The sequence below is a fragment of the Venturia canescens genome, chromosome 4, assembly GCF_019457755.1.
Source record: "Venturia canescens isolate UGA chromosome 4, ASM1945775v1, whole genome shotgun sequence".
Lineage (NCBI taxonomy): Eukaryota > Metazoa > Arthropoda > Insecta > Hymenoptera > Ichneumonidae > Venturia > Venturia canescens.
The window spans coordinates 24,535,106-24,560,036 of record NC_057424.1 but is presented as its reverse complement, the minus strand read 5'-3'; the positions used below and the strand labels follow the sequence as shown (position 1 = coordinate 24,560,036).

Genomic DNA, 24,931 nt, shown 5'->3' with positions numbered 1-24,931 from the left:
GAAAAGATCTCAAGCCTATTGCGCCATTTGACAGACGTGAGAGAGGTAAACAGTACTTGGTAGTACGATATGTTATCTCGTTCTTGTTGTTACTGGTGGCGCTGGCACTGGACGGTGGAGGGAGAGCTCTAGAGCAGGCGAAGCAAAAGAGCGACAATTCGACAAAGCGGTCCAAAAGACGCAGGGTGTTGAGCTTGGACTTTTTAATTAGTCGCTTAACCTCCCTTCGATTTTTAAAAATTGAATTTTTTGATACGGTTCGACCGATTACAGAAAGGCTTTGTTATATTTGTTAGCCCAAACTCAGGGGCGAGAGGAAAAAGGGGAGTGACGGGGCCTTTTTGTAACCAATCATATATCGTGTCAAAAAGTTCACTTCAAATTTGGAAACAAAACAAAAATTTTGATCAACATTGGAGAGAATATGGGGCACAAGAGTGATCGTCTAAATTGTCGATATAACAGGAGCGCAAAAAAATTGTCGAGTTTGCAAATATTTATTTATTTATTTAACCCTCCGTTGATACATATGGGTCTGTGGGTTTTTACCCCTGCCTAAAAAAATGTATGCGAGAAGAGGAACTCGGACACCAATCAGCAACCTTGGCCCACAGCCCACAGTTCGATAGTGGCGAGCCATCAAGCTATTTATATCGGTAGTGGACACTGTAGACCCATGTGTGTCTGGGGAAGTATAAAGGTTTAAAAAAAGTATTTTTTAATTCTTTCATTTTTTTCTTATATATTTACTGCAGCAGTATATGTAAAGCCTCAGGAAGATCACAGTTGTCCTTTCAATAAAAAAAAATCGCAATGTGCCGCTTTACAACTTTTTCGAATTTCACTTTTCAATGTAATAAATTTTCAATATAATCGAAGTAACCGTAAGCAGTGTCAATTCAATTTTTATGAATAAATTATAGTATTGAACCGAAACATAAAAAGTGTTGAATTTTGACTACCTAAGTTTAAAACCAAAACCTCCCGAAAATAGAACAATTTTTCAAGTAAAAATTGCCGTTTTTCAATGAGCCAAAAATTAAACTTTATTTTTTGAATTTCATAATGCTATATATATATTCTTTTTTATCTACTATATATCAATAAAAATATAGCACACTATTAATTTTTCAAATTCGTTTAATGAAAAGATATGCTTTTTCAAGTGAATTAATGAATTTCTCATTCTTTGTATCATTTTTCATTGAATAAAAATAATAAAGATTAATTTTTATCCATTTCGTAACACATGTTCTCTTTCTATAGATATCAAACTACATTCCTGAATTTTTTCAGATTTTTGAAACGAGTCTAGGTATGGGAAAACACGGTAGAACACTGTAGACCCATGTGTATCTAGGAGGTGCGGGAGAAATATGTGTCAACGGAGGGTTAATTCCTACGTGTGGCGATGAAAATGTTCGGCCCTTCACTTCGGATAGTTTTATTCACCAACTTACCTCAATAGCACATGAGATTGACTATATTAATCGAAGTTTTTTGCACAGTATACTCATGATAATTATTTCCCGGAACAGATATTTGTTTCACCATGGGAATCAATATATACACGATTTCCACAAAATATATATGATATTAACGAATTATTGTAGTATACAAATCGAATAAAACATTTTTCTCTATTTGCATATAGTTACTGTGTATGTATAGGACATATTTAGCTTGTGCCAAGCAAACTTCACGATCATATATTTATTTTTATTACGTACTTCGAGAATATACTATTTACAGCCGTTATAATTCCAAACGAATGACAGTTTACAACGCAAGTTTCATACATAAGTAGGGTGTTGCAATATATTCGGTACAGTTACGCCCCAGTTAGTTGGCATCACCGTAATCAATTTTCATGACAATGAACAAAAAAGAATTCGCTTCACATTTATTCATATTTCGTACGAATAGGTACGGTTGATTCTTTTTATATCAATATAATGTCAGGATTGAGTTCTAACAAATCACCGCCATAGGTGCCAGTTGTTATGGGTACCTATTTTTGTTTTATGTACAGTGAAATTCGTTGTAACAGCGGTTTTAATCGGCATAGTCATGGATGGTCGATTCGTAAAATATTCATGAGAATATGACATAATATTTTTATCATGTTGCGATAATAACGTCGTTGAAACGCAACTATTTTTCCCTCCCTCTCTTCAACCACGGCAAACATTGAGCACAAAAATTTGAAGCAGTTGTAGATGCATCCCATTCAAAGCATTATCACATTTGATGGAATAATAGAGGGAATTTTGTATTACATGCCATTGGTGGAAAATATCATTAGAGTCGTTTTGATAGTTCACATTCACGCTTTGCTGCATGGCTGTATAGTGTAATTCAAAGGTGGCGGTGGCACGAGAAGAGGCAAAGGTGTCGGTGGTGGAGGTGCAGCTACCGGTGTTGGCGAAGATGTTGGGTTCTCGGGAGCACGAAGGGTAGATGCATTGTAAGCGGCCAAATAACTCGGCCACAGATGCGGGGGCGGTGGTGAACCAGGAGGCGGAGGAGGTGGCGATCTGTCGTCAAGCTCATCCGAATCATCCAGCATCATGGCCGTCAGTGGTGTTATTCTTGGCTTTTTTAGCTTTATTATCTTGACCTGAAAACGAATCAATTTTTTGAATTCAAAAAAGAGAGAGAGAGAGAGAGAGAGAGAGAGAGTAAAACATCGCGTTATACAATCAAAAATTTTTCAAAAATTCACTGATCGTAGTACACATTTCAACAATAAGCGAAAGTATTTTCATGAAAAATTCTGAAAATGACAAACTACATTACCCGGAAAGTAATAACATGGAGTTATACGATTTGAAAGCGGCTACTGTAATCATACAAGTTCGAGCATACAATACGGAGAGAATAAAAAAAATAAGCCATGCTCACGACAACACATACAGGGACGAAGATTGGATGATTTCGACAGTGCAAAGTGTAAATTTTAATGAAAATACAATAAAATCCCTCGTATATTACAGGATTTTTTTTTGTTTTATACGAAAATTTGTACATTGCACTGTAAAAGCTCCGAAAGGTTCAGGGTCGGCTCCTTTTTTACCATTAGAATTTCAATTTCATTAGAATATTTAAGATTCGAGCGTAAGAATGTTCTTAACTAATGAAAACTACGATAGTTTGTGAATTTATTTAATCTACAAATCATGTGTAAAAAAGACAGTTCATGTTAGTAAATTTCTAATTTACTATTTAGTGTCGATTTCGAATATTATATTTTTCATTCATAAAATTTTGTTAACAACGCATTAAGAATACCAGTGCTAAAAATTTATATGGATAAACTCGACTCAACGTACCTTGACTTTCTTTTTTGTTTTGAGCGGTTTTGATCGCTTCTTTTTTCGACTTTTTCGACTTCTCGATCTTTTAACGATTTCGCGTATTGCATCGTTCGGTAAAGCAGATACCGGAGGTGGTGGCGATGGCATATCACCTTCACCGCCACTGGGACTCGTACCTTCCCCAGGTTTAACGCCATCCGCGAACTGTACCGCTTTCTTGCCACGGCGTCGTTTCGTTGTTTTTCCAACTTGCGGCCATGAACGTTGATCCATCGACTTACGCGTCGTTGTTGCCGAACAATCATGTCCTTCACTGTCCTTATGCATAGCCGATTCGTTTTCACCACGCTCTACCTCGTCATCGCCCATTGCCAACTGTTCCTCGTCCTCGAAACTCGTTGTTTTTGGCCGTGTATTATCCTCTGGTTCGGTAGCATCATTTTCCTCGAGAATGGATGCATCGTTCACGTTCCCGTTTAATATCGTATCTTCCCTGTTCACACAAAAAATTTTCGATAATTACCTTCCAATAATTGCTATTTTTATTGCTAATCAGTCTACTATGTTGATTTCTTTTCGAACCTAATTCTTACTTCCGCGGATAAGTTGTACAAGACAACGCGATTTTTTTCGTTCAATTTGAAGACGAACACTCGACATTTAGCAAAATCTGAATCAGAGGGTATGAATATTATGCATTCAGCAAAAAAGAAAAGATGAATTGGTATAGAAAAAGTACTATCCGGACAAATTATTTATCTACTTTGGTTTAAATATTTTTATTTAATCTATTTTACGGTTTCTTTCCCCACTTTATATGTTTCACTGGAATATATTAATGAATGTTTTTCTGAAAGGTTTACGTACCAAAATCCTGGTGGTACGAGGATTCCTTTCAAAGGAGGCGGAGGAAGTGTAAATGAACTAGTAGATGGCGCGAAGGTTTCTGCCAAATCGTTATCTCTGCTAGCAACGGGTGCAGCATCAATTTCAATTTTATCCTCGATTTCTTGATTATTGGCGGTCGTTTCTTGAACCTCATCATCAGCTTCTTCTTCGGGCTCTTCGTCCTCATCTTCCTCCTCTTCGTCATCCTCAGCGTCACCCTCTTCTTCCTCATCGTCTTCGTCTTCTTCTTCGGGTTCACCTGCAGTTGCTTCGACTCTAGGAAGGATCATCGCTACCGAACTTTCCTTCATCTCTAGCTCGGTTGCAACGCTTTCGACAATCAATTTTTCAACGGACATCACATCAGGACGCTCCTCCTCTTCTTCCTCCTCCTCTTCATCTTCTTTTTCAATCTCCTCAATCTCATCAGCTGTCGTATTTTCCAATGGAAGACCATCGATTCCCGATCCGTTTTTATTACCTAGCAATCGCTTGGCCCTTCTTCTGACACGTTCACACTTTCTTCTTTCTCTTTCACGCCGTTTTTCTTCACGCAATTTTTTACGTTCTTCGCGCTCTTTTCGACGTACCTCCAGAATGGCCTCGTAATTGTAGACAGGGAGAGCTGGTGGTGGAGGCGGGGCTAAAGAACAATATCGTCTCAGTATAAATAACCAATGTTGTATTAGAATCGGAACATTCATCACTCGTAAAAATAAACAAATTTGTCAATTTAAAAATGAAGAGCTTGAAAAATCCGTGTTCCGAAACGGTTAACTTACGTCTGGAAGGTCGTTCGACTCTGGCTGAAAACGAAGGAACGATCGGTGGGACTGTGATCGGTGAAGGAAGAGCAACCGGGGGAATTGGAAGACCCATTGGAATCGGTGACATAGCGGAGGTGCTCGATGTGCCAACATTTTGAATCGGCACGGGAACTGGAACGGGAACGGGCACTGGAACACTAATTGGTAATGGAACTGGTGACGAGGGTGGTATTGCGGCTGCTGCAAACGGGACTGCCGTATTTGGACGACGCTCGTTCGTTACACTCGAACATTGTCCTCCCTTCCAATCGATCGCTGCTGTCGGCACCACTTGCAAAACGTTACCAACGCGTACAACCCGATTTCCATTATTTCCAACCGTTGTGCTTGATGGCGAGGCTGCTGGAAGAATTGGGCGAACCGTCGGATTCAAATTATTCCCAAATTCTCCTGGTACCGGAACAACTTGCAGGACATTACCAACCTGATGAGAAATCGATGATACATTTATTTAACGATTTGATCGATCACCTATTCAGTGTTCAAATACCAGATATGGTATTGTTCTTTTCGATACAGTGATGTACTTATGAAATGTTGTTCATACTTGAAGAACGGTAGGCTGTTGACGATTATAAATGGCTGAAATATTTCGCTGACTCGGGGGGACTATCATCGAAGGTCCCGGCGTCATCGTGGATGCCGGATAGGGCCTCGAGTTGAATCCTGTTGTGTTGTATGTACCCGGAACTGGGCCAGGCATCATACCAGGCTCTTGACGCATTTGTTTTTTGATGCCAAGTTCGAGCTCCAACCTGTCAGACAAATTGCATGCTTCGAATACACATCAGGAGGCTTCGGTAGTCTTGGGACAAGTACATTGACAACTCTATTGTTTGGTGGCCCACCGAGGTTTGCCAAGACGAGATTTTCTCTAAATAAAACGATTCCTACCATTTAATTCGTCATCTGTATCGTATGAAAAAAAAAATCAATTCAACGAATAGACAAGTGTTAAGTTGATGGTCCGGTCAAAAATTTAATAATCTCGCAATTCGATAGTAGGTGATGATAAGTGGTAAAAACATTTAGAGTGTAACTAAATCAGCAAAGAAGCGCACAACGTCATTACCTATCATCGAGAGATAAGCGTTTCGGTGAACCTGTATTTTCATCAACCCGTGGTGGATAAGTGAGATTGTTTCTCGGATAATAGTCGTAATCTCCACTAGATTGATTTTCATTCGTATAAGGAAATTCCGGAGTGTTGACATCCGCTCTCTCAGCCATTAAAAGATCGGCCTCGATTGTCGTTGCATTAGCGGGTAAACCAATCGATGATTGAACGATTGTCTCGATACGCCGGCCACGCTCTCTGCTGGTACTCCTTCGTCCATGTCGATGTCTGTTATCGTCGTCTCTTGATCTGCCTCTCGGAGGGGAGATTGATCTAAAAATTCGATGTTACTTTTTTTGTTTTGTCATTAGAGATCTCTTACTTTTTTCCTTCACGAACTAACCTTGATCGTCGTCCTCGGTCCAACGAACGTCCTGATCTATCGATACTTCGTCGTCGCGATCGCGAGCGCGACCTTGATCTCGATCGTGATCTGGTTCTCGATCTTGTGCGGGATCTAGTCCAAGATCGTGATATTGAGCGTGAGCGTGAGCGTGATCGTGATCGTGAACGCGAGCGCGAGCGCGAAGCGAATCTTCCGCGAATTATAGGAGACCGTGATCTTCGTGAACGGGATCGAGCGATTCTGCCACGTCCACCACAACGGAATGGACGAGTTTCGTATCTGTCGGATTCGGGTGATCGCGAACGATTCCAACCGGAATCACGATCACGACGATCCTCGTCACGTCCTCCTCGAGAATATCGATCCCTCGTTGTTCTCTCCGGTAACGATCGTAATGGACCCTCGGTTATATCTCTCTCGAGACTCATATCTCTTGAGTAACTTCTTTCCTCAAAGTCCAAGCCGGGAGGAGCTTGACCATTCGCATACAATGACTCAAGCCTCTCACTACTTTCTCGACAAGCTTGATTTTCCTCAAACCTCCATACTGACTTATCCTTTTCTTCCGATCCCCGCAACCTGATAACCCAAGATTCACAGATGAAGTCACTACTAAAATAAAATGAGACAATAGAATAATTACCTCGCAGTTCTGGTAGTTCGATCGGCATCGCGCAACATTTCCAAAGGATCATACGATGATGTTCTCTCGCGCGATCTTTCACGATCGCGGCGGTCGTCGTCGTCGTCGTTATAATTCCTACGGCCTCGATTACGATCCCATTTTTCATGTTGCTGCACCGGTCCTCTTTTATTGTCTGATGAAAATTGTTGAATTTTGAGGTGAAATTGGATTTCTTTACCAATGGTGTGCGTAGTTATTACGCAGCAGTGGATACATCAGCGTTCCAAATTCGTCCACTTCTTTTTTTTTTTTCAGAAGTCGCAATAAGTATTGCACTTTTTTCGATTAAGCATTACCCGCGGACATCTTAATGAAAGAATTCAGTTTTTTTCCAAAGTACTTGATTTCATAGTTGAAATGAGTAAAAAATTAATGGAACTTGAAACATGCAGTAATGAACGAATGAAGCGATCGAGTGAGATCGAACACATAAAATAGCATTTGAAAAGAGATAAGTTACAAAAATACAGGCTTTGTCAGCAATAGGTTTTCGATCAGCATGTGACTACATTAGCGATTGGTAAAGTAAATAAAAATCTTCATCCGCGAAACAGTCGTATTTCGTCTCGTTTTCTCGGATTGATGCACTGAAAAATTAGGATGCGGAAAAAATGAATCGCTTATGGAAAAATAAATTCAACTGACTTTTACCGCCAGAAGTATGTCGACTCGGACTGCGTGAAAATCTTTCTCTCCTGTCAGTGGAAAATCGATTGCCGCCTCCTTTTCGTCGTTCCCAGCTTGATCCATCGATTCGTCTCCTCGGACTTCTACTACGGCTTTTGGTCCAACTGCGACTTCTGCTAGCGCTACGGGAACGTTCCCTCTCCCAATTGTTAGATGGAGTCGGACTCTTCCGAACGCTTCGCGATCTTGTTGGACTCGATCTTCTACGATTGTCTTGTAAGTTATTGCGAAAGCCACGATTGTCTCTTTCATCCTCCCCTCTTCTTCTATCTTTTCCATCTTTGACAATCCCGTGACTGCCACTTCGATAACTCGATCCACTAGGTCTATCATCGTTTTTCCACTTGTCTTTTTCTTTCCTCAAAGGACTTTTTTTTCGTCTTTCCGACGACGGAGATTTCGCTGTTCTTTCCTTGTCGATTTTACGTGTCTCGATGCTCGGCGATTGTTCTTCTTTCTTCGTTCCACGTGACTTTTTCGTACGAATTTCATCGTCACTCGTGATTATTCGTGCGATTTGTGCTGGTAACAGAGGTGGCGTCGTTGACGTTAGCTCTTCCCGGGATTTCTCATTGGTTGTCATTTTCATTTCATTTCTTTTCGTTTCAGTCTTTTCACTCAGAAACGAAACGTTTTCACTCTCGATTGGGGTTTCATCCGTTTTCAATGATTTTGCGATATCTAGCGATTTACTCGATGATACGTTGCAAGTTCTTGAGACTACATTAGTTTTCGATTCGTCCGTAGTTTTACGAAGGAGCAATTGCTTCGGTATAAGTTTGAAGGTAGATTTGTTGTCGCTCGTTGATCCCTTCGTACTATCGTTGCTCACCGAAGCGTGGGCAATATTCGATATTTTTTTTTGAAGCTCCACCATTGGACATTCTGCGAACATGTCCATACGTAATTCTCTCGTGGCTGATGATTCTCTGGAACGATCAGAGTCTTCGTCGCTGTGCTCTCTGCTTTCTGAAGTTAAAATATTCGTTGAAACTCCTGAGATTGACGCATCGATAATGGATTTTTCTTCATCATCTCGACGAGTCAAATTTCCAATAAATTTCTCTTGAGTTTTCCTCAAGCTTATCTGATGCTCTTTAAGGATGATCTCGTCGTTGATCGTTTTGGTATCCTTTTCGCTGGTTGTATCCTCATTATTTTCTGCCTCGTTACCAGCGCTGCTCGAAATGTCTTCGGATTTCACGGAAAGACCAGGTGAGCTTGGACTGTACAGTGCACCGTCACATTCCTTCGTTGGAGTTGACCCGTCGTCATTTTTCTTCACAATCGCAACGTGTTCCGTAGTTTTAGCTGACCACCCGAAACCAGAGATTTCTTCAATTTTTGTTAATTCCGTGGAACTACACATTGTTTCAACTTTTACTTCGTTGATCAACGATTGTGTAGATATGCCTTTGGGATTAACTTTTTTCGACCATTCATGTTTGTCCTTCGACTCTTCCTCTCCCCCCCATTCGATGGGTACTGTTTTTTCTTCACTTGTACTTTCGGGTGTCTGAGACGAAATATCCCAACGACTCTTTCGATTTTTTTTTGGAGTATCAGATTCGTTTTTCGCCTTTGCAAGATCTTCCTTCTCTACTGATTCGAGCTGATTGTTCAAGTCTTTCGTTTTTTCGTCAATAACGTTAGAAACTACGGTGGAGGATAGTTCCGAGGGAATTGATTCTGTAGCTGATTTTGTTGACATATTTGTAAGTTCCTCTTCCGATTCCCATTCTTTTGTCTTGACTGGGTCTTGGCGTTTATCTTGCTTTTTACGAAGCATCATTTCTTCTCGTACACCCTCTTCTTCCTCATCTTCCCATATTCTTATAGCGCATACTCGTGCTTGACTTCTACACGGTTCCCGAGTGTTTTCTCGTTCAACAGCGATATAAGTATCGGTCTCACGATCGTATCGAACTTGATTCGACATTTTTTTACTTTTCAAACGTTTTTCCTTTGTTACCGATGGAACGTTACTGGCATTGCGTTCCTGAGAACCGTCCATACTGTCGACTTCCCATTCGTCGGCTAATCGTTCGGTTTTCTCAGTTACCTTTTCCAATTGCGTCAACGAGGGTACGTTTAACGAGTCAAAATCGGTTATCGGCCACTTTTCATCCTCTCTAGACGAACTTTTACTTCTCATACTTGTTAAATTATCTTCGTTTTTCTTTTCCCAATCATCAAGAAACTCGCTACGACTATTTTTACTAGCTGAGCTCGTACTTGTGCTAGTACTCGTTTCACTACTCGAACTCGTCGTGCTGCTACTGCTACTACGATTACGTAATCTTTTGTTTTCCATTCTCGATCTTTTGCGTCTCAGGTCTGATTCCTCAACGCTTTTTACAATTACATCAGAAACCTGAGTAACTTTTGATGAGCGGGACTTGTGAGATTTTCTTTTCTCGTTGCTTTTCAGCAAATCAAGTTTAGTCGACGATGAACTGTTTTGCGAGTTCTTCTTGTCCCGTTTTTCGCAAGTTGCCTGAATCGTTGGACTACCGGGCGAGCTCTTACTACAGCCAACTGATTCGGGACGTTCTGAAATTTTTCGTTGCAACTGTACCGAATCATTTTCCCATTCTTCCAGAAATCTTTTGCTCTCACCTTCGCCCTCGGCGCCATCAATTTTCTTTGAAAATTCATCATTCAGGAGAATTTTCGATGAATCCCCATCGAGCTGTATGCCCGTGACCGATGCAGTATCAACTTTTTCTTCTACATTAGCAGAACGGTTACACGCTTCTTTGACTTCTTCAATTTTTACTATATTTTCCCGAGGAGTATCAATATTTTTAGTTGGAGCATCGCGCATTTCGTGTTTCTCCTCGTCCGATATGGAAATTACAGTATCCGAAGTTTTCTTTATTTTTATCGAATGAGACCGATGTTTGCGACGTTTGGGTTGCATCTCCTCGACTGAGCTGCTCGAAGATTGGGTGCTAGCACGTCTCGCTCGTTTCTTTCGTATTTTGGAGCGTTTTCCTTTGTTTTTACGTTTACCATGTCGCTTTCGTTTCCTCCGATTCGCCCGGTCGTCGCTACTCGTATCCTCGCTGCTGCTGCTGCTGCTGCTGCTGCTGCTACTGCTACTGCTGCTGCTGCTACTACTGCTGCTGGTGCTGCTGGTGCTGCTACTACTACTACTTTCGCTATTCGTACTCGAGTCTCTAGGGAGTTTACGTTTTTTCGCACGTTTCTTCTTTCTCCTTTTGCGTCGTTTTTTTCTCTCCCATTTGTTCTCCGACCCGGATGAGCTCGAGGTAGATTCGGACTCGCTCGAGTCTGTCGAAATTGCCCGTTTCCCCATTTTTTCAGCCTTTCTTCTCGGTTGTATTTTTTTGGCCACGTTCGGATCTTCACCGTCGCTTGTTCGTTCAATTTTGATTCTTACATTTCTCCAATCAGCGCTGTTTGATGGATTTTCTTCAGAGAGATTTGTTTTCAAGGTGGATTCACCGATCGTCTCATCATCGTCATCGTCCTTTGAGCGATTTTTTTTTATTGTAGATCGCCCTTGTGATACGGAAATTTCTTTCTCCGTCGATACCTTGTACGTATCTGCATTATGTTTTGCTGAACTTCGACCGAAATCGAATTCTACCGGTATTGTATCACTCGATGATTCGATTTTCATTATTTCTTCGGTCTTTGTCAATCCGCTCAATGGTATATCGTTACTAACCATTTTCATAAATTGTTCATATTCTGACACAAGTTTTTCACCAACCATTTCTTTAGTCTTCTCATCCGTATCCCGAGAAAGGCTCAATTCACTTTGTTTTTCAACATCTGGCGGTGTGGTTACGTAATCTAGTGGAAGTACATCCAAAGGAGCTCGATTATTACCTAAAGAAAAAACGATTGCGTGAAATGTGGTGTAAAAAATGAACCGAATTCAGTCCGTTCCGATACAATCGATACTGGATTCACTTTTTACAAAAGCATAATTCCGTAAAATCGCGATCCCACAAGGTATGGATAAATATAACATACTTATTTTTTTGCTCGAAAGGCCCTCTGCGCTCGAGTTTGTCACACCCGCCATTAATGCAGCTCCTAAATCAGATCGCGTTTCTGGATTCTCGTCTTCGCTGTCCCATTTTGACTTTGGTAAGCGATGAGAGCTTCTTTCTTTCTGTAATTTTTCTGATCCTCCTTCATCTCCGTGTCTTCGATACCATTTGCGATGCTTGGCTTTTGATTCAACCGAGTGCTCTCTGCATGAATCGTATAAAACAATGTATACAAACAAATTTATCAATTGATCTTCGTCGTTTGCAAAATGTTCGATTTGATTATTCCAATCGATCATCGAAATAAGTAATAACGTTTGCGTGTTTTACCGTTCTCGTGTTGTTTCACATATTTCCCTCATCGCATTACGACGCTCGTTCGGAATTGCCTGGTAAACCTGTTCGCGAGTCAGAAGAAGGGATACCCGTGGATTCTCACAATAGAGTATCGAAGAGCCTTTCACATTCTTAGTTGCCTTTATCGATTCCGGTGGATAATACTTCGGCCCTTGCAATCCTGAAGCTATTAGGGGGCTTCGTATTAATCGGTGTTCGCCTATCATCATCATCTGCTGAAAATGCTTTGTATAATCTTGGGCGGTTCTACGAATAAACAAAACAACAATGTTCATCTTTTATCAGTCTTCAACGTTGAGAACGGTTATTTAATGTATGAATGATTTTTTAGGATATATATATGAAAAAAAACAATAAAACAGAATATTTTAATAGATTTACTTGGCTTTGGCAATTTCGTTCGAATTTTCAAATTGAGACGCCGAATCCTCTGGAGTATTGAGAATCATTGATGGAAGGGCTGAATGCTTAAGTCCAATCCACGAGCTAGACTTTGGAGTTTTCTCATTTTCTCTGGTTCTATTGTTATTCTTCGAATCACGAGGTGAATTGCGATTTGCATGACCCTTGTTATGCTCTTCTTTACCACTGCCTTCGCTCCGATTTTTCTTTCTGTCCTGCGATCTGCTTCGTTTTTTCCGTTCTTTTTGGTCGGCACACGCTTTACTGTTATCCCCCTTCATCCGGCTAATCCTTGGACTACTGATATCTTCATCTCTACATTTTTTTGTATTAATTATACCGCCCTCACAGCTCGTAGATTCGATGCACATCTTATTATCGATTTTCTCTTCTGTCATTGATAATTCATCCTTAGATCCTATCTTTTCACATATTCTTTCATCTCCGGTTCCTTTATTTTTTTCATCTTGTACAACTCTTTTTACTTTGTCTATAGTCTCGATCTTGTTATCTACTTCATTCTCTCTCGATTCGTCAGAGGGATTCTTCAATGCTTCTTGAATATCTTCACGATCTCGTGAAGTTTTCGAATATTCAGGGTCCCTTAACGTGCATTTCTCTTCCGGCAAAATATTGTCTTTCCGATCATGAAATACTGCTGACTCCGTTTTATACGCTCTTGTTATTTCTTGCATCTTAGTATCCTCACGATTATCGCTTTTGTATTTTTCTTCTCCGCTTCTTGAGAGTAGTTTCAAATCCTTCTTCTCGTCTCTGATCTTATTTCGGTGTTTTTCTTCTCTGCTATCCTTTCTATCCTCCCCTTCTCCGCTGCGATACTCTTTCTCATGGTGTTTCATCTGATTCTTATCCCTTATCCGATCTCTGCGTTCTCTACTCTTACTTTCCTCCTGTCTTTCTCTACTACGACTCCGGTGTCGTTTTAACGACATCGACTGTTCCGGTGTTTTGTGATTATCAAATACTCGTGAATGCCTCAAAGGATTATTATCGTAATCTCTCGGTCTACCTCTTGCATCTGAATATTTTTTTATGTCTAGAACAATTTTGGCAGAGCGTTGGGGCTTGAGGCTATTTTCCTCTTGATTAGAGTTGGTAGATTGTCGTACATGATGCAGTCCCAACAATGTACTTTCCCTCTCTGGTGCTTTTCTTCGTGTTCCTTCGCGTATTATTTCGTTTATCGCCAGTAGCTTGTCTTCTGAAATTTCATAGGACATTTTTTTTTACAAGGAATCGTTCGAAATTAAGACACTCATTGTCAGCCGTCTTCAATAGAAATATGTCATCATATTGAATGACTCATATGACACCCTAGCGTCATAAATATACGCTAGGGTGTTTAGAAAAAATGAATATTTTAAAAAATAAAATCCACTAGAAAAATTTGAATCATGGTAATTAAAGATGTATCTCATATGGAGCACTTGAAATTGAACTACTTTGCCAAGTGCATGGCATTTCACAATTTTTCATAGGGATAACACATGAAAATAATAGTCTTTAAACATTGTGCTACACCTTTTGAGGGAAAAATACACGAAAATGTCACTAACATTTTTTTCTCTGCATTCAACCGTAAATATCTATAAAAATTGAACAATTGTTCTGAGTGTACTGCTCGAAGAATATTGTGTCATGAACTCAATTATTGACCGAAGTATTCTGTAATTTTTTATATGCCTGTTTCAAACTGCTTTGATTTTTTTTCAATTATAAGCTATGATGTTAAGAAAAAATGTCTTCATCCCCGCATAAGAGTTTTCCACAATGAACAGAAACTGACTGACAATTATACAAATTCATTTCCATATTTAAGTGTTGGTACGAATTTCTCATTGAAATAGGAATGTCAATAACTGCATATGATGAATTTTTTCATATTTTTCATATACATCAGTAATATTATAGAAATAAATAAATGGAAGAACAAAGAGAAAAGATTAAAAAAGAGGATTGAAGGTAAACAGTGTTTTGAAATCTCTATAAATCTAAATCCTTTTTCATGTGTAAAATTAATATGCAATTATGTCCAACCAAAAATAGGATCAATTCATTTGAAATTTTTAAATTAGGTTTTTAAACAAGAATAATGTTGAATATTGTATGGTTAATAGGCACTATGATTCTTATCTCTGTAGTCCATTATTTTTATATTCAGTGTAATAATCTGATAATTTCCATTGGGGTTTGTAGAATTTGGAGAATGAAATAAGTTACGCACAATGTTCTTTTTTGCCGTTCATTGATGCCTTTAAAAAAATACAAATTTTACCCATATTTTTTACTACATCTAAGTTTACTAGATTCATTAATTGAGAAATAAATCTATTAATCGATACCTCCTTGTTTTCTTGTTCTCAATTGTTGGCTGGAATGTTGTTCCTGTTTTTCCTGAATGTCGAGTGCAGCTTCGATTTTAGATTTAGCATTGTTCAGTTCATCGATAAGCATTTTAACATTGCTGGTAGACTTTTGTTTGTTTCTCATACTTTCCAAAGTTTGATTTTTGTTTGATGCTTGGGGCTTGGGTTTGGGTTTCTGAACTTTAGGCAAAACGTTGTATTTGTTGGCAAAAGCCATTAATCTTTTTTTAGCTTGAATTTTTCCCAAGACAGGCTTTGTAGGTTTGATAGGATTGGTTAGAGGTGAGTTTTTGTTGGAAATGTCTTTGGTACTTTCAGGGGTTCCGGTACCCGCGTCTGAAGTTTGCGAATCGACGGTTCCTTCGCTAATTTCAGTCGTACTTTTGTTTGAGGATGTTTCATTTTGTCGGAGCGGCGAGTCCGTGCTTGGCACTTCGCCGCTCGGTATCGGAATACTTGCGATACTGTCAAGGTCATTTTCTAGTGGTAAATCTTGCGACATCGATTGATTATGGAATTACAAGGGCCGAGTCGAATAAGCTGAATAGTGCATAACCAGCGGAGATTTCGTATCGATACGAAATTTAAATTTGTTTGTATATGTACGCGAGATTAGGGAGAGCGGTTCGTGGCAAGGGAAAAGTTATCAGATCAATATTTTTCGAATCTTCTGCTTCTATTTTCTTTTATCTTGGTTATTAATTTTCCTATACGCTGTGAGGAAAAAGTGGCGGGTTCTAGCAGCAATCAGAGTTTTTCTCACCGGCGGCGTGTTTTTCGGGTTCAATGGAACAAACATACATCATTGTCGATTTGTGTACGATTGGAGCACTTGTATACGTTAATATTTTCACTTGCTTGCCTCCCCCCCGTCGACACTACACGCATTAATTACTATTATATACGCGATGAAAACGACGGAGTCAATTTGGCAATGAATAATTATTATATCGTAATACACTAATATACAAGTAAAGAACCGACAAGACCCAGGAACAATCACTCTTGACGAACTTCAACCTGAATAGCCGAAGAATTTTTAAGAATCTTTCTTTCCAGTCGTCGTCTCCGCCGTTCTCCTTGCCCTCTCTCATCTCAAACAGAAAAACTGTGAAACATAGTCGTTAATCTCTCTGAAGTTGGCTGCTTAAAATACCCCAGATATACACGTAGAGAACCACTCGTCGTCGCCGCACAGTGTGTTGCACTCTGAACGCTAATTGGTGATTCACACCATCCGCCACACGTACACTCCGTACACTAATGGTCTTTGCACACTGCGCGCGATGAGTGATGAGCCGTGGTGATGAGCGATGAGCAATAGTCAATGAGAGCTCCGATTTTCCGGACGACGGCCAGAAAAGCAGAGCTCTCATTGGCTATCGTTCGTCGCTCATTGCTGCTCATTGCTCATCACGCGCAGTGTGCAGAGGCCATAAGCATGCGATGCCTCGCGGATTTTTCTTAAACTGCTGTTGGAGTAGCAGGCGACCTATCACGTAATATTAATGTCGTTAAGTGGTTTTTGGAGCAGTTTTCAGTAAAAATGTACGAATTCATAAATTTGTCGAAGTTTTAAGTACGACTGGTCCATGTTTCCAATGCATAACTGTCAAAATTGCACTCCAATAGCGCCATTTTTCCGAGGGACACGAGCGCCGCCATCGGTAGTGTGGATCGCCAATTGGAAAGCACCTGATATAATAAGTGCTTACACTTTTTTATTAGATACATTACTGGGTTGGTACACCCATTGGCCGATACGGGAACGGGAACCCAGAGGCCAGGTGGGATCGCCTCCACACGGTAGAAAGAAGGAAAGAAAGACTGGGTTGGTTGGTGTGGTGATTTGTTGGTGACGTTGTGTACGTTTGGACTGGTGTCGCTTAGCAACGCTTGCATGCTTACTGTCGTCCAAGTAATGCGTGTCGAGGAACGGTTTTCATTCAAATTTCTACCTTCTTCAACGAAGAATTTTTTAATTCGATGTTGTTTAATGAGAAAGAGTAATGATGGAACGCGAAGATGAAGAAGTGAAACCTCTTGCAAACGAAACAGATGAAGGGGATTCCGAAGGAAAGAAAAAATCGAATCTTGACTTGGAAATAACAGATGAACATAACGAAGACGAACTTACTTCTGCATCTGTTTATCAAATTCGTCCTCGACTCAACGAAAAGTAATATATTATTATTCAAATTCAGTGAACAATGTGTAGTTTTTAATTATAATTTTTCAAGTCGTGTGTTACCAGGCAGAGACAAGAAAAAGAATGAAACAAAAGGAATTCAAAGTGTGACATACTTTTGTTAATTTTCAAATAAAATAGGTTTATTTTAAATATAATTGGGCTGCAGCGCATTGATCTTTCAAGGTACTCTTAAACATCTAGCCATCTACAAATTCATCATTCTTTTTTGCCTCCTGTTAGCTATGACACTTATTTGTCATCCTTAAAGGCTATTGTAGGATATAATCTGCCTGATCAAAATGTGACTCTATATAGGGTTAACATTTTCCATTGATGAACAGGATAAAATATATGATCACCGGTCCGTAGTACTTACAATTTTCAACTGTGCTATACATGGCGTTGAATTGAGCAGGATAGTTAAGATGTGATGTAGTCCTTGCTGCTGGTGAATTTTTATTCTAAAGATTGATGAAATTGATTTAATTTTGGATGAAATTTTGATTACAGATTTAAACCTCTGAGCGTCAAGGAGGTTATACACAATGTTCTGTTTGACCAATTGTCAGCTAAAACTTACAGCTCGGAGGATGCCAGTGCATGGTCCAAGGGTATTGCAGATACCATTAAAACTAAGGTGAAAGGTAAGTATCAAAGGATTTTGAGAAATTGTTTGGAAAAAATATTACTTGAGAAATATATTGAATTCTATTAAATATGTTGGTTTGATTAATGAAAAAATGAAAAGATCAAAGTATGCATGAAAATGTAATAAATAAATTAATCTGTATTTTTGAAACTCATATAGTTTTGATAAACTTCTGTCAAATATGGTCTGTTCTATGAAAAAAAAAGTCGTCCCATTACGTAATTGTAATAAGTCCTGAATAAGTTGTTGATCAGAAACCATACTAATATTTGCGGAATTTTGAAATTCTAATTCACTTGATATTGAGATAAAACTCTCAACGTAATCAATCGACATAGGCAACTCAGAATAGTGTGATACCTTTTTTCTCTTACAGAGTTACAGTTCAAAAGGTACAAGTATATCGTCAATGTGGTACTGGGTGAGCAGAAAGGAGCAGGCTTAAAAATAGGCACACGTTGCATCTGGGACGCAGAAGCGGATAGCTATGCTTACGACAATTTCGTTAATGTATGAAACATATTGATTCGGTTGTATGTAGAAAAACATTTTTCATTGGGTATTACGTTACTTGAAATTATTTCAAAAACATTTTCATTTGTAGGACACAATTTTTTGCGTCGCTTCAGTTTATGCCGTATATTATTACTAATTTTGAAGAATTTCATTGGAAAAAGCATGAAGAAGACACCACACTCTATGGAATGAGAATTGCCATCGAGAAAATTGAAGCATATCATTGAAACAAGAAAGAAATACGCTTTGAACATTTATAGACGATTCAGCACAGAGTCAACAAATTGTCTATTTTATCCTTATCAAAGACTGTCCGTAATATAATAGTTTTTTTTTGTTCTACGTTATTTAATTGTTTGGGTTTGTAAATAAATAATACTGTGTATGTCATTGTGAATGTCAAATACAGATTGTTGCTAAGTTCAAGTTATGTTACTTTCAGTGATGATAATATTTTAAAAAACAGCTGAGCATTTTCAGCAATCAGAGTTCTTTTATGGTGTCAGAAGGGTTTTATTGATAGACCGTAAGAACGCGATGGAAGTTCTGGAGTCCCACGAAGAATTGATAGAATCAAAATCAGAGGACATCTCAATGTTTTGGAAAGTTCTGCAAATTTTTTTTTATTTCGTGAGCATAATATCCGGTTACGGATCCGCAATTTTATTTCATCTTTTGTGGGTTAGTTGAAGAGGGATGTATATATTATAATCGTTTCCCTTTCAATCAACCAAACGATTCTTTCAATAAGTCGAATGAATATTTTTGTAGGACGAAATCTTCGCGGGACATTGTCCCATATGGGCTCATGTTTATAAACAAGTTCAACCTCGGATACGCTCCGAAGTGGTTCCCGTCGAGGAAGTAATCGCTCCTGCCTTATTGACAGATTGGAGACATAAAATAACCATAACTTTCCCATTTACGGATCATTGCAGTTTCTACCACTTCGTTAGTCTTTCTTCGTGTATTTTTGGTATTGTCTGGATGACGTTATTCACTATGTGTGGAAAGGGTGGCTACGACACGGGACTGCAAGTTTTCAATTTTCTCTTAACATTTATTTTTTCGATACTAAGATTCGCGAGTAAACTTAGGAAGGAATAATACAGATCTTGTCCCCTCATGTATGTATAAGTACTTTCGTTTACTGTGTAATTTTCAAAAATTTATCATCAGATTTGTTCAGCCATGGACCATTGTACCTCCGGCTTTGATTTTCCAAATCATTTTTTCAATGCTCGTTCTAATTGTTGTTCACGATTTGGACCATGGATATTCGACGATGATGAATGCTCTTCAAGCAATCGCTTCTACCACGAATGAAACATTGTCGCCGAGTCTTGGAAAGTGCGAAATAAATCTATCGTGTACTAAAAATACTCGCAAGTAAAGTTTTCGCTTGTAAATTTGATACGAGTCATGTATTCGGTTAGGTGTGTCGAAGAATAGCGTTTCGTTCCAAAGTTGAAGAATATTAGAGTTATTTAAAAGGATGTTAATTCCATAATTTTTAGTAATAATATTGCATCTTTTGCTAGTTAGTAATTATATTTGTTAAACTTTCACAGACCTTGTGATTTCCTACAGAGCTACTTGGAAACGTTTGGACCGCAGAGACACTACGTTTGCAAGATATATTCTATTTTACAAGTAAATCATCATCCCACGAAACTGTTGAAAAAAAAAAACAAATTTTTAATTATCTTAATATTAATGGTTTATTATGATTCTCACAAAACGTATCGAGAAACGCCGCAGCGGCAACCGTGTCTTAATTATTGACGCCAAGTGTTCCAAAAAATAAGTTGATTATGTACTTGCGCTTCGATTAGACTCGTCTTTCTTAACTTTCAAACTTCCAAAATCGACTCTTCGTGAAAATACGTAAACACAATGGTAAACCAATGCGATCTCATTTGAATTTTGCAGATTCTCTCATGGCTGATGGCTTGGAGTTGGTTACTCGGTTTAGCAGCTTTGATTATTCGTGTCAGCAGCTCTCGCGATTTCACATTATTCACCGTCAAATTATACAAAAATCCCAAAGAAGAAACCAATGATCTTCGTACGAGTATTAAGAGTCCTGAAAATGTAAATTTCTCAAAAGAAAATGAATTCCGCAAAACGAGATCATTCCGCACACATTGATTTATTTATAACGAGTTGTAAAAATATCAGTATTTTTTCCACAACGGTCTAATGATTGATTTTTTTGCAGACATGAAAACATTATCAGCGTCGGTGGAGATGGGATCATGGGCTACTAATTTTTTCACTCTCAACTTGAACAATTCAAGAATTCGTGTATCATCGCACATTTTTCGCAACAGTCCCGGATTATCAATGATACGTCCAACGTCGCGTAACGCCGATGCCGTTATTGCTTTTCTCAAGGAATCTCTCTTTATTTTTCCAACAACGAGCGAGGCTCGCGCCTTTTTTTTCATTTCCGTAATTTCGTTCAAGGTTGATGTCCCATTGAGTACGTAGTAAATCAGAACATCCGAAGCTTCTTTTATATGGCTCACACTCTATTGACAAATTGCCAAATTTTCCAAAAAATAACGTATATTTGCATCCACCGGGTAAATTAGAGAATAAATTTGTTCAGTTGGACAAATATAAGTTCATTGACAATCAAATTTGTTTCAAAGACTTCATTTTACGAAAAAAAAACCAAGAATATGTTACTGTTTCAATTTATTTATTAATAGTTTAATTTTCTTTAATATGCTGTGTGTGTTCGAATGGAAAACTTACTGCAATATCTTGCGAACATTTCTCTTTGAGTTTATCAAGTTCTTCGTCTCGCTCATCCAATTTATCCAACAACGAGTCATGCACTATCAGCAACTGCTCGTAATCCATAAGAGTTCGACCATCACCGATTTCATTCAAGCTTCGTATAATTGAGTTGACAGAGGCCAATCTATGATTAAACTCCAAATAAGCAACTCTGACTTTTGACAATTCGTCGAATTTTACCCGTTGTTTTTTCGTCAAACTGTGAAACTTTCGTTGCAGCTTTCCATGTTTATCTTCGATTAAGTTTATAACTATTTCCCATTCTCTGTGAACGAATTCTTTGAAAGTTTCATCAAACATACGACTCAATATTTCGTAGGAATTAGTTAATTTTCTAATTTCGTTTTCGAGGATGGGTTTTTTGGTCTCGTAATGCTCCTGAATCTCCATAAAATCGTCCAGAATTTTTTGATATCTAAACGATGATGGGATACAAAACGCTATTTATTGAAATACCATTGGAAATAATTTTAAAACCAGTTCTTATATATTGACTGATATGTTGAATTTTTTGTTTTTATTTGATATAATAGGTTTCATCGTATAGGTGAAAGTTTTTTCATGTAAGTTAGCGAATAATTATGAAGAAACGTGCGAAATATTCACGAGCTATTGATATGTACTTATATATGTGGAACAAGATTATCATATGAGAGCTAGTTGAGAAAAGAAGAACTGAACAACCTCTCATCAAGGTATATTGGTACAGCACCTTCCAAACTTTCGAAGGGACCATCTGTAGTAGATTTTTCGTAATATTGACAGCATTTTCTATTGAGATAAGTATTTTTCATTTTTATAAATTTTCGTTCTTCAAGTATTTCTTTAAAATGTCCAATTATTTTGAGTCTTCGTTCCAGCATTGATGCTGTTCTGTCTATGAGTTTTGTATGTATTTTCGTTGCTCTCATTTGGGTTATTCTCTTGCCAAATTGCCAAGGAATTTCTCGGAATATTTTGGAATCTTTGTAAACATCACTGTCGGATGAATCGTCAACTTGAGTTTCTTCGATTTCCTCATTGTCAGAATCAATTGTAAATTTCGTGTTAAATTTGCCAGATAGTGCATCAGGTGACGGAGCTGGCAAAAGTTTTCTCGCTTCCTGCGGTGCAACGCTGTCGTCTCTCGCCTCTTCGTCATCAGATAAATGATCTGGTTGCATCGCATTTTTATAATATTGGTAATCATTAATATTTTTCAATTTCTTAATGGATTCCTCTTCTGAAGAACTTTTGAAAGTCGATTCTCGATCAAGCTCATTGATAATTGCCAACGAATCTACGTGTCTGTCGTCCATCAGATGAAATGAAACCGATTTCGGCTGGTCTGCGATAAAAATTATAATTCACAAACCGATTACAACGATAACGTAGGGCCTGTTTTTTTTCTTCTTTTTTTCCGCTCACAATTAACGTCGATCGTATCCAGTGAGGGGTCGCTCTCATTATCGAAAATATCAGCTTCGTGATCTTGATGATATATTTCAATATTAATTCGATTATCTCATTGAAGAAGAAGACGAGTGAAAAATAATAATTAGTCAACTATTACCTTCGTATTCTTTCTCCATTTTGTTGAAAATTTAATAAAAAATATTTCGCTATTAAACGCGCGTAAAAGCAGCTCATTAATAAGATATCAAAAACTCACTCGACTGGAAAATTTCTAATTAGCAATAATAATAAATGAAATAAACGACTGCGATTCATTGGAAAATCGATCGGACTGAAGTCGTCGCTATATTGAATTTATATAATGTTGTGTAAGAAATTGTATGCCATCTGAATGGTTTAAAATGAGCAAGTTTAGCGTGGAAAAAGTTCAAATATCAAAGCGAACAGTGTAATTTTCGATAATAATCAAAAATATTTCCAAGCGATAATAAAGATTCGTAACACCTTGAAATTTCCTAAAGATAGAAAAAAATGTATTTCCGCGTGATTATTAGGGTTTTATTACACCATTGGATTGATTTTTATTTCGAAAATAAAAATTCAATGAGAGAATCGAGTGTCCATGGTAGCTTTCCTATTTATGTTCCGTCCTCGAAGTACCAAGTTTTGGCAAGGCGATTTATGAACATCCTCGATAGGGTCATCATCCGCTGCTTTTACTTGAGTCAGAAACATTCTTCGTGATTTAGTGGATAGATTCAAGTACGAGCCATGAAGCAACAAGTAGGAAAACATGACGATTTCGCCTTTTTTCGCGGTGACTGGTGTTGCATCAGAAAGTGGAAATTTTTTAGGATCGACGTAATGATAACTTTCCCCCTTTTCATCCGTCACTCCATGGTCTTGGAGAGGGCCGAGTTTATGACTTCCGGGGTAAACTGCCAAACCACCATTTTCCGGTGTCGTATCATCGAGATGCAAAAATATCGCAAGCATCGTGTGTTTCTTGTGTGGAAAGTAGTGATAATCTTGGTGCATCAAATAAGGAGCACCCTTTTCCGGTGGTTTTATATGGGCCTTGGTGTGATGCAAAACGATATCTTTTGTCTCCATTATGTCTTCCAAAGCATCCAGCAATTTTCCATTCATCAACATCCGTGTGAAAACTGCGCTATGCATTTGAAGATTATGGATAGATTTCACCTGAAATTTCAGAATAAATCATTTTAAGGAACAACTTGATAATTTGAAGTAAGCATCCGTTATCGTTGCTCATCATTACACCTGGGAATACCAGTTTTCTTTTTTTTTTCTTTATGCTATTCAATAGAGCCTATTCATTCAATGGTTGTTATTTTAAAATAACAGTAAAAAGTTATGTTTAAATTAAATTTAAAAGCCGGTTCTTCGTTTACTCTCTGCTAGTACGCTAGTACGAGTGTTCTTACTTACTGTGTAGTCAATGTTTCCAGCAGCTTTCTTCATATCATTGCCAGCCCAGGCAGCTTCCAAGCCTTGTACATTTTCACGTCGTTTTCTTTCGAACAATTCGTCATAAGCTTCAGAAATTTCGTTCATCTCTTGGACAGAGAAAACATTAGAAATTTTAATGTATCCATTGTCTTTCCAGAATTTTTTCTCTTCGGCGGTCAAAAACTTCAAACCACTCATGGTCAACGATTACTCTCGCAATTGTTCGAGCAAAATAATTGATCTGACGCGTTGTAACGATAGCGAGGCGTATTAATATTTGCTCCCCTCCACTTCCCTATACATTATCTGCACTTGTGAGATTTAAAAAATTATTATGCAACGAATGCTTTACGTCAATAAAGTTGAAATATTATTGAACATTTGACGGGTGATTGAGTAATCCGATGACTTTCAATCCAACGAACGTCTGTCATTACACTTGATTATTGTGCTTGGAACCGTTTTTTTCATCGACAAGTTTTGAAAATTAATTTTTTTCGACTCAAGAAAATATAAATGCGAGTGAAAAAAAAGATTTTTATTTCTCAATGTTGACAACGTTTGATGATTTGTCACCTTCCGAAAATTGTGGACTCTGTAAATTTAGGACAGATCGCTATGTACCTAGATGCATACCGAATAAAACTTTCCAGTGAAACCACCCTGAATCTTTACATAATCTTTGTCCCTAATCGAATCGTCTATTTATTTTTTGTGTTTAATATATAATATAGAAGGGGTCAGGTTCAAGTTCAGCTTGATATGATAAAACCATGAATGTTATTAGTAAAACAGTAGGAAAGATTAGTCGTGAATATTCGAAAAAATGCTAAATCATGCTCCAAAGAAAACTGCACA

At 38.3% G+C, this 24,931-nt stretch overlaps 4 protein-coding genes and 1 long non-coding RNA gene across 6 annotated transcripts; 3 read left to right on the top strand and 2 right to left on the bottom strand.

Annotated features, from left to right (window-relative positions):
* Positions 1-132: 132 nt before the first annotated feature.
* On the top strand, positions 133-1,653 carry LOC122409455 (uncharacterized). Its single transcript, XR_006260692.1, has 2 exons — positions 133-700; positions 1,297-1,653. It is a non-coding gene; the product is annotated as an uncharacterized lncRNA (long non-coding RNA).
* Positions 1,654-1,698: 45 nt separating this feature from the next.
* LOC122409435 (serine/arginine repetitive matrix protein 2-like) lies at positions 1,699-16,147 on the bottom strand. Of its 2 annotated transcripts, none has more exons than XM_043417004.1 (13): positions 15,018-16,147; positions 12,634-13,876; positions 12,226-12,498; positions 11,876-12,099; positions 7,826-11,728; positions 7,139-7,313; positions 6,493-7,074; positions 6,105-6,422; positions 5,580-5,787; positions 4,988-5,456; positions 4,185-4,848; positions 3,333-3,810; positions 1,699-2,620 (listed from the first exon to the last, which is right to left on the bottom strand). In XM_043417004.1, exons 1-13 carry the CDS (start codon positions 15,541-15,543, stop codon positions 2,327-2,329), a joined length of 9,357 nt encoding a protein of 3,118 aa, XP_043272939.1. In that variant the 5' UTR covers positions 15,544-16,147; the 3' UTR covers positions 1,699-2,326. The 2 variants fall into 2 exon arrangements, with proteins under 2 accessions (XP_043272939.1, XP_043272940.1); XM_043417005.1 differs by having other exon boundaries at positions 7,832-11,728.
* Positions 16,148-16,775: 628 nt separating this feature from the next.
* Positions 16,776-18,823, top strand: LOC122409449 (dynein light chain Tctex-type protein 2B-like). The gene is made up of 4 exons (XM_043417034.1): positions 16,776-17,220; positions 17,743-17,876; positions 18,258-18,391; positions 18,486-18,823. Exons 1-4 carry the CDS (start codon positions 17,051-17,053, stop codon positions 18,531-18,533), a joined length of 486 nt encoding a protein of 161 aa, XP_043272969.1. The 5' UTR covers positions 16,776-17,050; the 3' UTR covers positions 18,534-18,823.
* A 111-nt stretch (positions 18,824-18,934) lies between these two features.
* Positions 18,935-21,920, top strand: LOC122409453 (uncharacterized). The gene is made up of 6 exons (XM_043417038.1): positions 18,935-19,078; positions 19,169-19,431; positions 19,577-19,747; positions 19,969-20,050; positions 20,330-20,491; positions 20,619-21,920. Exons 1-6 carry the CDS (start codon positions 18,935-18,937, stop codon positions 20,622-20,624), a joined length of 828 nt encoding a protein of 275 aa, XP_043272973.1. The 3' UTR covers positions 20,625-21,920.
* A 1,191-nt stretch (positions 21,921-23,111) lies between these two features.
* On the bottom strand, positions 23,112-24,327 carry LOC122409445 (probable alpha-ketoglutarate-dependent hypophosphite dioxygenase). The gene is made up of 2 exons (XM_043417029.1): positions 24,053-24,327; positions 23,112-23,803 (listed from the first exon to the last, which is right to left on the bottom strand). The coding sequence occupies exons 1-2, from the start codon at positions 24,269-24,271 to the stop codon at positions 23,201-23,203; spliced, it is 822 nt and encodes a 273-aa protein (XP_043272964.1). The 5' UTR covers positions 24,272-24,327; the 3' UTR covers positions 23,112-23,200.
* Positions 24,328-24,931: the final 604 nt, after the last annotated feature.